The 15,381-nt window shown below is 39.8% G+C and overlaps 1 protein-coding gene across 2 annotated transcripts in view; it reads left to right on the top strand.

The window, feature by feature from the left end:
* Positions 1–15,381, top strand: part of CDH2 (cadherin 2) — a 212,898-nt gene that overhangs the window by 172,960 nt on the left and 24,557 nt on the right. The window contains exons 11-15 of one of the 2 annotated variants that reach the window (XM_039219202.1): positions 379–521; positions 3,973–4,206; positions 4,515–4,748; positions 6,921–7,060; positions 8,738–8,863. In XM_039219202.1, the coding sequence (XP_039075133.1) occupies positions 379–521; positions 3,973–4,206; positions 4,515–4,748; positions 6,921–7,060; positions 8,738–8,794 (808 nt within the window). In that variant the 3' untranslated portion in view covers positions 8,795–8,863. Of the gene's footprint in view, positions 1–378; positions 522–3,972; positions 4,207–4,514; positions 4,749–6,920; positions 7,061–8,737; positions 8,864–15,381 lie in introns of those variants that run through there. The other variant, XM_039219201.1, reaches the window with a different exon arrangement.

The following is a 15,381-nucleotide window of genomic DNA, read 5'->3' as shown; positions in this document are numbered from 1 at the left end:
AAGTCATGATGGGTATAGGAATGTAGGAGTGTCCCCACTGTGACTTCATCTCCCCTATGATGCATTGGTAAATGTTTTGGGTGTGTTCCATGAAAGAAAATTCAACTTCTATTTATAATGTCTCTTAAGTCCTATAGATTAGGGCTACTGTTTAATTAGAAGGTATAGTTGAACTGTTTTATTGGGATCATTGTTATCCATTAAACTAGACAAGAGACAAGAGTTTAACCACTGCAACAGAAAAACTTTTCCATGTTAACACTGTATTTTCAATCAGCACCTACAAAAATGCAAGTTAATGGACTGGTGACACAAAATATGCTTTCTTTTTTTAAGTATATTACAATATTTAAACTTACTAAAGCTTTCCTTTTGTAGATACACAAAATTATCTGATCCTGCCAATTGGCTAAAAATAGATCCTGTGAATGGGCAAATAACAACAATTGCTGTTTTGGACAGAGAATCACCAAATGTGAAAAACAATATATATAATGCCACTTTCCTGGCTTCTGACAATGGTACGTAATTAAATATGGTCATCGTATTACCCAATATGTTGTTAAAGAGAGTAGAGCCTCATCATGAATGCGTTAAGAAAAAAGCTTTCCTATGAAACCTAACTGACTAGAAAACTGACCTTTACCAAGCCAAGGCCCCTACTTCTAGTTTCCATTTCTGCTAGGTTTTCTCACATAGTCCCTGTCTTCTGTAATGAATGTTCCCGACGTCCATACGCCCTTCATGGTGCCTAGTACTATGATGACAAACCTTTGTAGTTCTTCTGCCCTACTACACATTGATGCCTCATTGCTACAAGTTGAGGATAGCCTCAATGCCTCCATGGCCCAGACACTGTTTTTTTGAGGTGATCCTTTTACAGCTCTTATGGTCAGCCTATTTGCTGACATCAGTTGGCCTGTCTCTAGCATTTTTTTCTCTTTGTAATTCTCTGCCTCTCATCTGCCATGGCCTAGGTAACCCTTAATTTCATGCACAAATTGAAGTAAGTGAGTACAACATGTTTTTGTGTGTTCTTTGTACCATATAGTCTAGCACCTATTTTTTCCTTTCTGAGTCTGCTGGATTCTCAATGATTGAGATTAATAGATAGCAGCCTTCTTCTTCTTCTTCTTATTCTTCTTCTTCTTCTTCTTCTTCTTCTTCTTCTCCTCCTCCTCCTCCTCCTCCTCCTCCATCTTCATCGTCTTTGTCTTCCTCTTCATCATCTTCTCCTTTTCCTTCTTCTTTTGGTTATATAAGACAAAAATGACCTACATAAACCTGGTGGTGGATTTGTTTTGCTTTGTTAGCTCTCAATATGACGTGTGTTTAAGAGTGTAAGCTTTGAAAGTCTGCCTGACTGCTTGGATCCAGACTCCAGTTCTACCAGTTTCTAACTGGATTAGCAATAAAATTTTCAATATGTTCAATTTCCTTTTCTATTTTATTTTTTAAGTTTGTTTATTTATTGAGAGAGAGAGAAAAAGCACATGTACTTTATGCAAGGGTGAGGCATCGAGAGAAAGAGAGAGGATCCCAGCTATCAGTGCAGAGCCCAACACAGGGCTTGATCCCACAAACTGTGAGATCATGACATGAGCTGAAATCAAGAGTCAGATCCTTAACTGATTGCACCCAGGTATCCCTTTTTCTCTTAAACAGGGATGGTAGCAACACCTAAGTCATGGTGTATGGAAGAAGATAAAGTGGCTTGTACACATAAAGTTTTTTAAACGGTGCCTGACATAAACACTCCAATAAATATTTCCGTTATATGTTAATAGTTTTAAAACTGGATCATAACCATATTTTAGAGTCATTTAGTGCTACACTGTGAATGCTAGCATCTCATAAAACTAGCAGGCTTCAATTTGGTGGTCAAGAAGTGCGTTTGAAAAATGTTACCCATCAGCACTTTTGATAAGAACAATTTCTGATGGACCTTTCTGAATCTTACATAATAAGATTATATAATAAGATTCAATGAGAATATGATTTATTCTAAATCTACATGGTGTGACAAGCTAAAAGCAATATTTCTTATCCTTTCTAATATCAGACCTACTGTTCAAATATTTAGACTTGAAATGTAGTAGGGACAGCTTCTGCCACTGAACATCAGAGCACGGCATTAGTGTCTGTTTTATGCTCTCACTGAATGTAAGGCATAGCTTTCCTCCATGAAGGAACTTAAAGCAATATATCTTGCACTATTATGTTGAGATGTAAAGGGCTATAAAATTATATGTATGAGTGTTGGTTGTGAGTTACAACCAGATTTGTCATTCACCAAGGTGTATTTTTTTCTAATTGAAAGGGTGTTTAGTATGCGAAAGAAGTAGATGGTTGCATCTGTGTAGCTATGATGCTTTGCAAATGTACTTGACTCTAAACCAAGGCTGGATATGGAGCCCCTTAATGACTGGGCAAGCTCTTATACTTCCTGTGCCTTCATTTCATCACTGAGAATTTGTTTTTGCGGTTGCCTCTTCTATAAAGTTGTTATGAGAGTCAAATAATATTATATGTGATAAAGAGTGTTGGGGCGCCTGGGTGGCTTAGTCGGTTAAGTGTCCGACTTTCACTTAGGTCATGATCTCGCGGTTCGTGGGTTCGAGCCCCGCATCGGGCTCTGTGGTGACTGCCAGCTCAGAGCCTGGAGCTTATATCAGAGTCTGTATCTCCCTCTGTCTCTGACCCTCCCCTGCTCATGCTGTCTCTCTCTCTCTCTCCTAGAAATAAATAAAAATATTAAAAAAAAAAAAAAAGTATGAAAGATCTTCAAACCATGGAGTATCACAGAGCTCCTGGTGCTATGGTCATCATTAGAATATTCTTCACAGCCACCTTGTCCCTACTTCCCCCACCCCCATTCTCCCTGCTCTCAGCACCATCTGTAGCCTCAGACAGGTCCATAGAGATTTCTCCTTGCCTCTTCCTTAGCATATATGTGTGCCCCTTTCTAGTTGCATGTTCTTGGACAGGTCACTTTAACCTCTGGGTCTCAGAATTGTTATTTTAACATATTTTATATTTCTATTCTACTATATTTAATGCCTACTATAAAATTAAATTAAATAATTTTGTCACTATAAATAATAATATTATAAATACGTTTAATCTCACAGAGGCTAAATTATTACAAAAAGTAGTAGAGAAATCTTTAGGGTGGGTTTGGGTCAGGCAGATCTATCTTTAGTAGCAACTGCAGCACTTACAAGAACATGTGACCATGAGCAGTTTACACAGACTTCGGTTCCCAATCCGTTCAAAGGCACTTCATAGGATTACAATGAAATAATGTATATAGAGCAGCCTAACACTTGGTCAAGCAGGTAGTTGGTTGATCAATAAGTGCCATTTCCCTTCTCCATGGCATGTCTTCCCGAGATGAGGTATATGGGTCTGTGTGACCTGTAGATTGAATATTTCATAGCTGTGTTGAAGCTTTACCATTTCTCTTCTCCATGGCATTTCTTCCCAAGGTGAGGTCTCTGGGCCTCTGTTACCCTTAGATTGAATATTTCATGGCTGTGTTGAAGCATTAGAGGCATTCTCATGCTCTTTCATGCATATGTCTTGGTCCTCCATCAAAAGAGTAAGGTCCACAAGATCATGAGCCCTGCGTTCTGCTTCTCTTGTATTCCCCACAGTGCCTAGCAGAGCGTGGTGTGCACAAGGCCCAGAGTAAGGGACAAGGAGGGCAGGGAAGGTGCAGAAGCACACTCTGCAGGGGTAGCACGTATTGTCACAGAGCTCAGTTCTCCACCCCAACAGCGATGGTCGTCCTAGGAAGCAAGAGGTGGCCTTGTTGGAAAAACCGTGTGCCAGATGCTGTGACAACTAGATTTTTTCCAGGGTTATACAACAGTAAAGGCAAGCAGGCTAGAAGTTTGGAGAATTCCACCATAATGGAGACTCATGGGAAAGAATTGTTCAGCATTGATTTGTGATTTTTCTCCTTTTAAGGAATCCCTCCCATGAGCGGAACGGGAACTCTGCAGATCTATTTACTTGATATTAATGACAATGCCCCTCAAGTGTTACCTCAAGAGGCAGAGACTTGTGAAACTCCAGACCCCAATTCAATTAACATCACAGCACTTGATTATGACATCGATCCAAATGCTGGACCATTTGCTTTTGATCTTCCTTTGTCTCCAGTGACTATTAAGAGGAATTGGACTATCACTCGGCTTAATGGTAAGAACAGGTTAATTATTTGACTGTATGTGCAGTTGAGAGGTGTCGAAGCCTGATATGAAAAGTTAATTTTAGGTGCTTTATAATCTTATCATTAAATATATTTTTAAAGCTACTTAAAGTTAAATAAGATACTAAAAGCTTCTACAGCTTTAAAAAAAAAAAAAAAAACCTTTACAAGGCAGCATAGTTGTATTGCTCACTATATACTGTTAGTAGTAAATGCAGTTCTCGAAAATTCTGTGTATTTTTACCGTATTATGTATTAACGGTCAACTGGTGGGTTTTTTTCCCCCTCTTTTATATAGGTGATTTTGCTCAGCTTAATTTGAAGATCAAATTTCTTGAAGCTGGAATATATGAAGTCCCAATCATAATCACAGATTCGGGCAATCCTCCCAAATCAAATATTTCCATCCTTCGCGTGAAGGTCTGCCAGTGTGACTCCAATGGAGACTGCACCGATGTGGACAGGATTGTGGGTGCAGGGCTTGGTACAGGGGCCATAATCGCCATCCTCCTTTGCATCATCATCCTGCTCAGTGAGTATTTGTATTGTCTCTCGGACTTTATTTGTAATGCTTTCTATTTATTTTGAGAGAGAGAAAAAGGGAGAGCACAAGAGAGGGGTAGAGAAAGACGGAGAGGGAGAATCCCAAGCTGACAGTGCAGATCCCGATGCAGAGCTTAAATCCACGAACTGTGAGATCATGAGCTGAGTGGGAATCGAGAGTCCACTGCTAACCAATTGAGCCACTCAGGCGTCCATGTCTCTTGGATTTTAAATTCTTTTCCCACCTAAAATGTTTTGCAAAGTAACATTTTGCTGTTGCCTTTCGAAACAATCTAATCTCTCTCTTCACCTCTGAGCCCATTCTTGCCAAATTGTATGTGGGGAGGCAGGTCCACTTCCGAGTGAGAAAAACCCTGAGCACTATTTGAAGCACTTACATATTTGCAGCAAACCTAGCCGGCGCACCCTGGTTTTCTGGCACCGTGGCTTGGTGAGCTGTAGCAAACTCTTTTCATGGGAAAATGTTAGATGGTCTTACCAAGTTTGAGCACTTACGATTTGAATATGAATTTATGGCACTGAGTTGATGATTTAGGAAAATAAGTATATTGCTTTCCTTAGTTTTCCTTTGTATAAAGCACAGTCAGCAGCTAACTCCAGTCATGCAGGGATCAAGGTATTTGTTTCTGAAGGGCTACATAAAATAGTGAGATATTGTACTTCATACAGCACATTTGATAATAGAAATGATTACACAGCTCAATAAATTATCTGTCTTCAGAGCAAATCTAGATTAAGGAATTGCTCCTTCTTCAGACACTTTGCAATCTTTGGTTCAATGGAATGCAAGAAATTAACCACTGGAAAGTACTTTAGGAGCCCCTTCTAAGCATGCAGGTTAAAAGGATAAATTGCCTGGCCCTGTGTTTTATTGTTAAATAGCAGCAGGACTTAGTTTATTGTGTGATCACGCTACGCACCAATCACTTTCTTGAAAATGTTGGCCATTTCTTTTATGTTTTCTCCATTTACAAGTGTTCTGGTAATTTAGAATTCTGTCCCTTTATTCTAAGCAATTACGATAGAAGCCTGAGCATTTTTTACTTCCTGTGTGGAGACTACTTTAACTATAATTTGAAACCTGCATGCTGTACTAATAATCCACTTGCTAGATTTAGCCCTGGAACAATGGCAAATGAGATCATGTATCTGGCTTTAAAAGGAGGATATTTACTTTTATGGCCAATAATAAAATGTGCTCAAATAGGAGTCATTAAATCTCTTGCTTCAGGATGTAAACTGATATCCTCAGATTTTAGAGAGAATGCACTCCTCAATGTGCACTTAGGGATATGTTTCAATTTGAACCAAAATGTGGCATATATGCTAACCTTATGAGGAAAGACTTCGACATGATGGACTTTGGCATGAAGAAGTGACTATGGCATTTTGAAGGAAAATGAATTGGTGCTGATTTGAACATCAACCCTCTGAAAGATTCATGGTGCCAGACCTGGCACAGAAATGTAAAGCCTGAAAGCCTAATGTTATTTCAGTGCTCCAACATATCTTCCCATCCACTTCTTACTTGAAACATGCAGTTTAAGAGGAGCAGGAATGCAGAATGGTGCAGTAGAAAAGCACAGCCTTTGGGAGCCCGAAGTCCTTGAGATCCAATTGCTGATCCAGTGTCAATTTACTCCCCAAGTCGTCCTGGCAAGCACTTACCTTCTCTGGGAAGTGCTGTTCCCTCTGATTTCCGAGGGTATAGTGATGGCCCACCAGCCTCAGTGAAATAACAGTTACATAACAAGTAGCAATTTAACTTACCATTGTTTGTTGGTTTAGAATTTACAAACCGTTATATTAGGAGTATCCTATCCTCCAGCAAGCAGAAGGGAGAGAAGGAAGTGATTCTCATCCCCATCTGTAAATGATACTGTTGAGGATGGACACTTAGCCAGTGAGTTCACAGGGCACCAGGTTCTGGAACCCAGGATTTCACTCTCAGTACCCAGTGCTTGGGTCCTGCTTTGTCTTCTCTCTGTTCATGGGAGGCCAGAAAGAGAGAACACAGAAGAAGCTGCATGACAAGCTTTTGACCCGTATAAGTATGTTAGTCGTATTAAAGTCTATTATTAGAAAGGTCATGTTTTAAAAGTTATGCCATTATGCTTTTCTTTACTCGTTTTCTCTCTAGTCCTTGTTCTGATGTTTGTGGTATGGATGAAACGTCGGGATAAAGAACGCCAGGCCAAGCAACTTTTAATTGATCCAGAAGATGATGTAAGAGATAATATTTTAAAATATGATGAAGAAGGTGGAGGAGAAGAAGACCAGGTGAGCTATACTTAAACCTTTAAAGTGGAATTTTGTCATCAGTTAGTTTCAGTGGTAGGACAGATGTTAATACGTGCAGTAAGAACATGGTATCAAGGTTCCTTTGCTTATCACATTATCAAATACTTGGTGGGAATTCTTCCCTAGGTGTGCTGCACATTTCTTGAATTTTTTTTTCAAAGTGCGAGATGTCATTATATTTATTTTGTAAGAAAATCACTAACATTATTTCAAGGAGCTAGGATTTAAACCCAGTTTCAATTATACTACTAATAAAAATGTTTCCCTTTAATAGAAGTAAAATTAATTTCTACAATGGGATTTATACAGTAAGAGCACAGAAAATCCATTTTACAAATGGTTACCAAGTAAGTTCCATATTCCAGATACTATTTTGGTCCCTGGGGATAGAGAAGTGGGCAGACCCAGCAAGTACTTGCCCTCAGGAGTCTTATATTCTTAAGAAGTATTTGAAATTAAAGACTATAATTTCTAGTTCATTTTTGTATCCATAGTGTCTTTCATGCTGCCTGACTCATAGTAGCCATTCAACAAATGGTTGAATGTTCCCATCTGGCTGTAAAATAATGTGAACTTCCGTATCACTGTGTACATGAGGCACTGCATACAAGTTCACAGAGATGAGAGTGATCAGTAGGTGAAACACAAAGCTCTTTATGTGTAAATTTTAGGTATTATCCTCGCTAACATTTATAATGTCTGTATCACATGCCAGGCATTCTACTAAGTACATTATATGCTATCATCTCTTAAATCTTTGAAACCTGTGATATTATTCTATGAATATCTCTCTACTTTTGTGACAGAAAACAGAGCTAAAGATGATTGGGCTCTCATAAACAAGTAGGAGGTGATAGATGCAGGATTTGAATCCAGGTTCGTCCGGACTAAACTAACTCCCCTGATATAGTTCCTCTTGCAGTTACCTCGAAGATACTAATGTAATCCATAAGAAATCACCATGACAGGCATTTTTTTAGGTTATTATCAAATAACCTTTGATAATTAGGTTATTTCCATGTACAAATGTAACCTTTAGGGCAGTGGTCAAAAAAGGAACCCAGAGGAGCACCTGGGTGGCTCAGTTGGTTGTGCATCTGACTTCAGCTCAGGTCATGATCTCTCAGTCCATGAGTTTGAGCCCCGCGTCAGGCTCTGTGCTGATAGCTCAGAGCCTGAAGCCTGCTTCGGAATCTGTGTCTCCCTCTCTCTCTTCCCCTCCCCTGCTCACAGTCTATTCTGTCTCAAAAATGAATAAACGTTTTAAAACGTATTAATAAGTAGATAAATAAATAAGAACCCAGAATTCTTGGGTCTTTTATCATTATCAGTAAACTCAAATGTACTTTCTTAAATATATATGTGGACATTTGTGATAAGACTGTTAACTTGAATACTATGTGGACATTTGTGATAAGACTGTTAACTTGAATACAAGCAAATTTCGTGAACATATTTTCTCTTTGCTTCCCTACTCATTTGAGGAAATAATGTATCACTTTTTGTTTTACAAAGCAGTTCACATCCTTGGTGTGTTTAATTTCTATGGCCACCCGTTAGAGTTTTCCATCTTACATTTGCAGCAAGTTGTGTGATTTGCTCTCAGAGTTTGTAACTGGCAGGGCCAGAACTGAAACCCATGTTTTCTGATTCCAGATTCCATGCTTGGTTTATGGAACCTCAACTCTTGCATTTAGAAGAGATGCTTATTAAAATACGTTGAAAACTTGACTCATGTGTAAAGCTGCTTTGAATACTGACTAATTAAAGTGGCCCTATAAATATGCCTCAGGGTTTCTTGCTTATAAATGTCTTCAGATATTAAAATTCATGTTTGGCTTAATACTTAATTAATCTACCTTTCACTTTTCCTGAGCTATATTCTAGATCAGCAAACGTGTATTGATCATGTTATCTCCTAAATCTTCCATTTTCGGTATTTTATTTTTCATGTCATTGTGCATAATTTTCTAGACATAAATCTAAACCCAACTCCATGAAGCTTTGGTAAAAATAGTACTAACTGGAAGGCCACCAGTCATAATGGGATGGTGTGTATAATTGGAGGCCCAGAGGCAAGAGTCATGATCATTCTCAGCATCTGAGTTTGGACCAAGGCCACCTGAGCAGCCTCTCTTTCTCCCTCCTCCCTTCCAGTTCTTTTGAGAAATTGTTTCATGAGGTTTTATTGTTGTAGCTATTTTACGAAAGACTGACTTCCTTTTTGACTTTATCCAGATAGACTGAGTCTTGAGATCAAATAGTCAAAGTTACCTATTGCAAGATTTATTAAAACCATCACCATAAATCTTCAGCTTCTTCTTTTACTGACCTCTGAAGTTTCCTTTGCCCCCAGCCAAGCTCTTAGGCATGAATATTTTGTTTCCTACTCACTGACCCAGTAATCCAAAGATTTTTCCGGAACTTTCTCTATATTGTCTTCTGTGTCTAATATATTTAGTACTGGTCTTCCAATGGTATCTTTTGGTAGCCACTTGGTTCTTTGGTGCCTCACTCATCTAGATCAAAAGCTTCTGTCCATTTGGGATTCTGTGTTATGATTTCCATTTGCAGTCCTCATTATAGGAAGCTGTGAGAAAACTACATAGCAGGCTTTTTTTTTTTATTTATTTATTCATGCTGTGATTTACCTCATAGCAGCAGAATGAAATATGCCTTGTAAGAATGCTACACCAAGGGTACTGTCTCCTCTACCTCTGAAGTAGTTCATGAAGTCCATTTGCCTATCTCCACCACCCAGGCTACTGCCTTGACTTAGATCAGAATCATCACTGTCCTACAGTAGCATCTTAATGAGTTTCCTGTCTCTGGCGTCACACCCCCATCAGCTCTTTGGAAATTATCAAATCTGGACATCCTCCTTAGCCCAACAGGTCTTTGGCCCTTTGGTGCATACCCTTAGGGAGCAGATGGAGGGTTGTGGGGAAGAGTTGATGGTGGGTAGACTCTTTCAAGATGTGAATCCGTCAAGCTTGTCCAGTCGTAGCCACTAAAGTTTTCTTGCAAGTCTGAATGATTTGTCTTCATGTTCCTCACCCTACCTTTTTGTTGTTGTTGTTCAAGACATAGTTTCTAAAAATATTTTATTTATTGTCTTCAGTGCTCCCTTTTTATTGACGTATAGTTGACACACAATGCTATATACTTTCAGGTGTACAACATAATAATTTAACAAGTCTTTGTGTTATACTATGCTCATTACAGAGTAGCTGCCATCTGTCACCATACAACGCTGTTACAGTACTATTGACTATATATATTACCTGCGCTTAACTTTTATCCTTATAACTTATTCATTCCATAATCAGAAGCCTGTACCTCCTTAATGACAGGATCCACTCTCTCCCCCTCCAGAGATAAAAGCAACAATAGGCCTTATTTCTCATAGAAAGAGCTTGTTAGCTTCTTTATTTTTATTCAGTGGACCTCATTATGTTCTCAGTTATCTTACGGTTTCAAAAATCTGTGATCTTGTAACTTACCTGACTTGTTCTTTGCATTAGAATGTGAATAATAGTCTCATGACTTCCTATATCCCAATGAGAAGCAGAAGGCTTCCTATAAGGTTTAAGAGTGTAACCAACCATGCATATCAGCAAGAGCATTTCCAGCACCCTGGGAGCCTGCCAGGAAGCATGCTCTCTGCCAAAAGTAACCGGCATTTTTTATTTCTATCACCATAGAACAGTATAAGTGGGTTTTAGGTTTCATTATGCAAATGGGTATCATATAGTAGGGTACTTTTTGTGTCTGGCTTCCTTTACTCAGACTTCTTTCTGTGAGATTCATCCATGCTATATGCAGAAGTAGTTCATTTTTATCATTGCTGAAAAGTATTCCCTTGTAGGAATTAACCACATTTTATTCATCCATTCTATTGTACTTGGACTGAGTTCATGCAATTGAATTGTTATGAATAAAACTGCCATGAACATTCCTGTGTGTGTGTGTGTGTGTGTGTGTGTGTTGGTGCATTTCTGTTGGTATGTCCTCGGGGACTGGAATTTGTGTATCCTAGAATGTGTCTATGTGCAGCTTTAGCACAATCCCGCCAGTTTTCCGAAGAGACAGTGCCAGTTGACCCCTCCCCTCTCCATGGTGGTGCATGAGCGTCCTGTTGCCCTACATCCTCACTAGCACTTGGCTTTTCTCAGTCTAAATTTCAGCCACTCAAATAGTATGTGTCTCTCTCTGATCTAATCAGAATGTTCTTACTGACTGATTTACCATTTTGATCTCCTTGTGAGGTTTCTGCTTGGCTTTTTTGTCCCTTTTTGTATTAAGTTGTCTGCCCCTGTCTTATTGATCTGTTGGCGGTCCTTATATATTATGGATGTCATTTCTTCATCAGATAGATGTATTGTCAATATCTTCTCCCATTCTGTAGCTTGCTTTTTTATTCTCTTAATGGCGCCTTATGATGAATAAAAGTTTTTAATTTTAATGAAGTCCAATCTATCAATTTTATTCCATTATGGTTAGTCCATTTATGTCCTGTTTAAGAAAACTTTTTCTACAGAGGTAATGCGCTCTCCTTCCCAAGCAAAAATAAATAAATAAATAAATAAATAAATAAATAAATAAATAAAAACAAAGCACAACAACTTTATGTTGTCCTCTTGAAGCCTTATTGTTTTACCCATCGCATTAAGTCTATGATCTGTCCCTTATGGATTATTCATTTGGTATGAGATATTTATCAGAATTCTTTTTTGTTTTTGTTCTTGCTATGCAGCACTGTTTACTACAAAGAGTGCCCTCTCCGCTGGTCTGCAGGGCACCCATCAGAAAGCAGGTTGTTCTATACGTGTGGGTCTGTGTGTTGGCTGCCTGACCCCGCACTGTTCTACTGGTGCTATCTGCCTTTTCGTGGGCCACTACCACCTGTTTTCATTGTGTCACTTCACAGTGTCTTCATATCTTCTTGTATAAATTCTCTAACTGGATTTAACAAGATTTGCCTCAACGTTTTTGGTGGACTTTATCATTTACTTTTTTTTTTTTCCCTAAAGGAAAAGAAACCCTTTGTTTAATACTCTTCTTTATGGGGTGCTTGGGTGGCTCAGTTGGTTAAGCATCTGACTTCAGCTCAGGTCATGATCTCATGGTTCGTGGTTTCGATCTCCGCATCGGGCTCTGAACTGACAGCCTGGAACCTGCTTCAGATTCTGTGTCTCCCTCTCTCTCTGCCCCTCCCCCACTCGTGCTCTGTTTCTCTCCATCTCAAAAATAAATAAACATAAAAAATTTTAATACTCTTTATTATTTTTAGTTTTTTTTTTAAGTTTATTTATTTATCTTGAGAGAGAGCGTGTGTGAGCAGGGAAGGGGCAGAGGGAGAGAGAGACAGAGAAAGACAGAGAGAGAGAAAGGAAATCCCAGGCAGGTTCCACACTGTCTGCACAAAGTCCAAGGCAGGGCTCGAAGTCAAACAATGAGATCACGACCTGAGCCAAAATCAGTGGTAGGGCACTAGCCACCCAGGTGCCCAATACTCTCACTTTCTTTTTCCTTCCTTTTTTAATTTTTTGAATGTTAATTTATTTTTGAGAGAGAGGGAGGGGGCGAGACAGAGGATCTGAGGCACATGTGGGGCTTGAATGCACAAACTTGTGAGATCATGACCTGAGACAAGGTCAGAGGCTCAACCAGCTGAGCCACCAGGTGTCCCTCCCCAGTACTCTTACTTTCTAAGTAAATTTAATCCAAAGACTTCTCCGTTTTCCAACTAAGATATTATTGATTTAATGTTTTTCTTTATTTGAGAGAGAGAGAGAGAGAGCATGAGTAGGCAAGGGGCAGAGAGAGAGGGAGACAGAGGATCTGAAGCAAGCTATGTGCTAAGAGCAGAGACACCCATGCAGGGCTCAAACTCATGAACCACAAGATCATGACGAAGTCAGACGCTTAACTTGAGCCACCCAGGCACCCTGTTATTGCTTTAAATCTTATGCTCAGTTCCTGAGAAGTTCAGTTTTGTGAAATACATTCTATTTCTATTTTTCATAATTCACATGTGACTCCCTGATAGAAAGTGTATTTATTTTTTCTGAGTCTAGTTTATACACAATGTTACACTAGTTTCAGGTGTACAACCTAATGATTCAACAAGTCTGTACATTATCACGTCCAGTGTATCTACCACCTGTCACCATTGGTCACTGTTACATCATTGATTGTATTCCATATGCTGTGCCTTTTATTCCCATGACTTATTTCTTTGTAGTGTGCATTCAGCCTTTTTAGCAACTGAATATGATTCATACATTTTTATTAGTTTTGGGGAGCACATATTATCTCTTTACAGGAGTAGGTCTCAGAAATGGGATTACTGCCATGTTACACTCTCAACAAGTTTTAATCAATTTTTATTACACATAGGTAGTATTTTACAGACAATGTGTGCTGCCTCAAGATGTGCATGGAGACTATGCCATACCAGGCAGACGTGGCTCGTCGTAATCAGGCACTGGCCTGCCCGATGTCTCAGCTGGACAATCCCAAAGAATTACCAGCTTGTTGAAAGGATGGGCAGGTCTCAGAAGTTAGTTGAGGTAGCTGGTGAATGCCAGGTAGCGACTGCGGTCACAGGTGCTGGGGAGCCTGAAGACCTAGCCTCAGGCTGGCTTAGCCAAGATTCCTGTTTTTTCTGCCAAGAGAAAATATCCTTCTTAAAGAGCTAACTGATTAGAAAGAAAACAACATAAAGTAATCCCTTACCAGGGTAGTCCTGACCTTCCCAGCCATTGATTAGCATCTCTAGCTGTCTAAGCTCTGTGCCAGGACACAGGTTGTTAATTTCTTTAACAAAATAGCTAAGAAGCCTAAGAAAAACAACAACACACCTGTGCCTTTTGTCTTGTGTATAGTAGACTTTGGCCAGTGCTTGCAGATCCGCTGCTCTGGTTTAGGTTATCAGCACCCCAGGTTGGTCACATATTGGAACCTAGCACTAGATGCAGAGCAGCTGTTGGCTGCTGGACAGACAGACACTTTTAGTATAATGTCTGCTCTCTTTTTAGAGGATCAGGTTCCTTCTTTATCTGCTTCACCGCTATAATCAGCAGGGCTTTTGGTGGTTATCAAGCCATGTTTAATTACCCTCATTAGTAAATGTTCATCAGTGCACTTTTTAGCCAATGGGACTGGTTGCAGACACTCTGTAGCTTTTGATGTTCTTTTCAATGAGTTCCCTCCACATTAACATCACTAATAAAATCAGGGTGAATGTACATTACAGCCAGTGGTTCACTTTTCAGGGAGCCATCCCTTTCGCCCCAGGATAGGAAACAGTGTTCTGCTCTTTAACCCTTAGACTTAATTACGATTGCTTTTATATTAAACAAACATTGGTGGAGTGCATGTTACGTTTACAATACTCACTGGTGCTCACTTTACACAACTTAACATTATGCAGTTTCATTCTCCATAATAATAGCAAAAGCTATTGTTTGGGGTACCCTATGAGTTAGGCGCTGTACTTACTAAGTTTTATATATATTAGTTTGACACTCTCCCTCCCCTCGCCACAGCACAGCAGAGTAGGCACACACTGTTAGGAAGTGAAGGGGGATTAAGTCCTGTCCATCTGAGTCCCAAGAAAGTGGTATGTTTATCGGATCCTGTACCATCCTTGGCAAAGGTCAGGATCAGCCAGGCAATTAAAACAGTGCCTTTCTGAAAGTCATTTGAATTTATCAGAAGCGCACACTGGGACATCCAGAAGCTTCCTCTGCCCTTAAAATTTGACTTGAAAATTTTTCCATTCTTAGTTTGGGGCCGAGGGACTCTTATGGGGACTCTCGATCTATGAGAAAGGATGCCGCTGTCCATGTTGGGAGGCTTCACAGATGACAGTGAGTGGTCACTGGGATCATTTGAACCACGGCTCCTGGCTTGGGGGCAGCATTAGGAGAGCAGGGCTTGCCCTATCCACAAACAAACTCAGCTGAGATGAAAGCTGACACTGGTCAGAGATGGTCATCACAGCAAGTGATGTGGCTGCTTAAATGTTCCACATCGGATTTCTCATGGTCACACTTGGCCTCTTGGCCTTGACTCTCCCCTGCATACCAGGCCTGTCTGCGCACACAGCTGCTGCTGAGTGTAACACTCCAACCAGTTAGAATCTTGCCTCTCACTTTCTTTAGGCAAGGCCCAGCACCTCGAGCTCAGGAGCTTTATCACATCCCAGGACACTGAGGACTTCATCTAAATTCCCAAATTTGGTTTCTTGAGTTTTAGAGCTTTCCTATAGAGCTAGTTTTTCTTTTGCATCA

This window comes from Hyaena hyaena, unplaced genomic scaffold (assembly GCF_003009895.1).
Source record: "Hyaena hyaena isolate Hyena2069 unplaced genomic scaffold, ASM300989v1 scaffold_801, whole genome shotgun sequence".
In the NCBI taxonomy this organism is placed as follows: domain Eukaryota; kingdom Metazoa; phylum Chordata; class Mammalia; order Carnivora; family Hyaenidae; genus Hyaena; species Hyaena hyaena.
The sequence above is the reverse complement of the archived record's forward strand: the minus strand, read 5'-3'. Positions and strand labels throughout refer to the sequence as shown.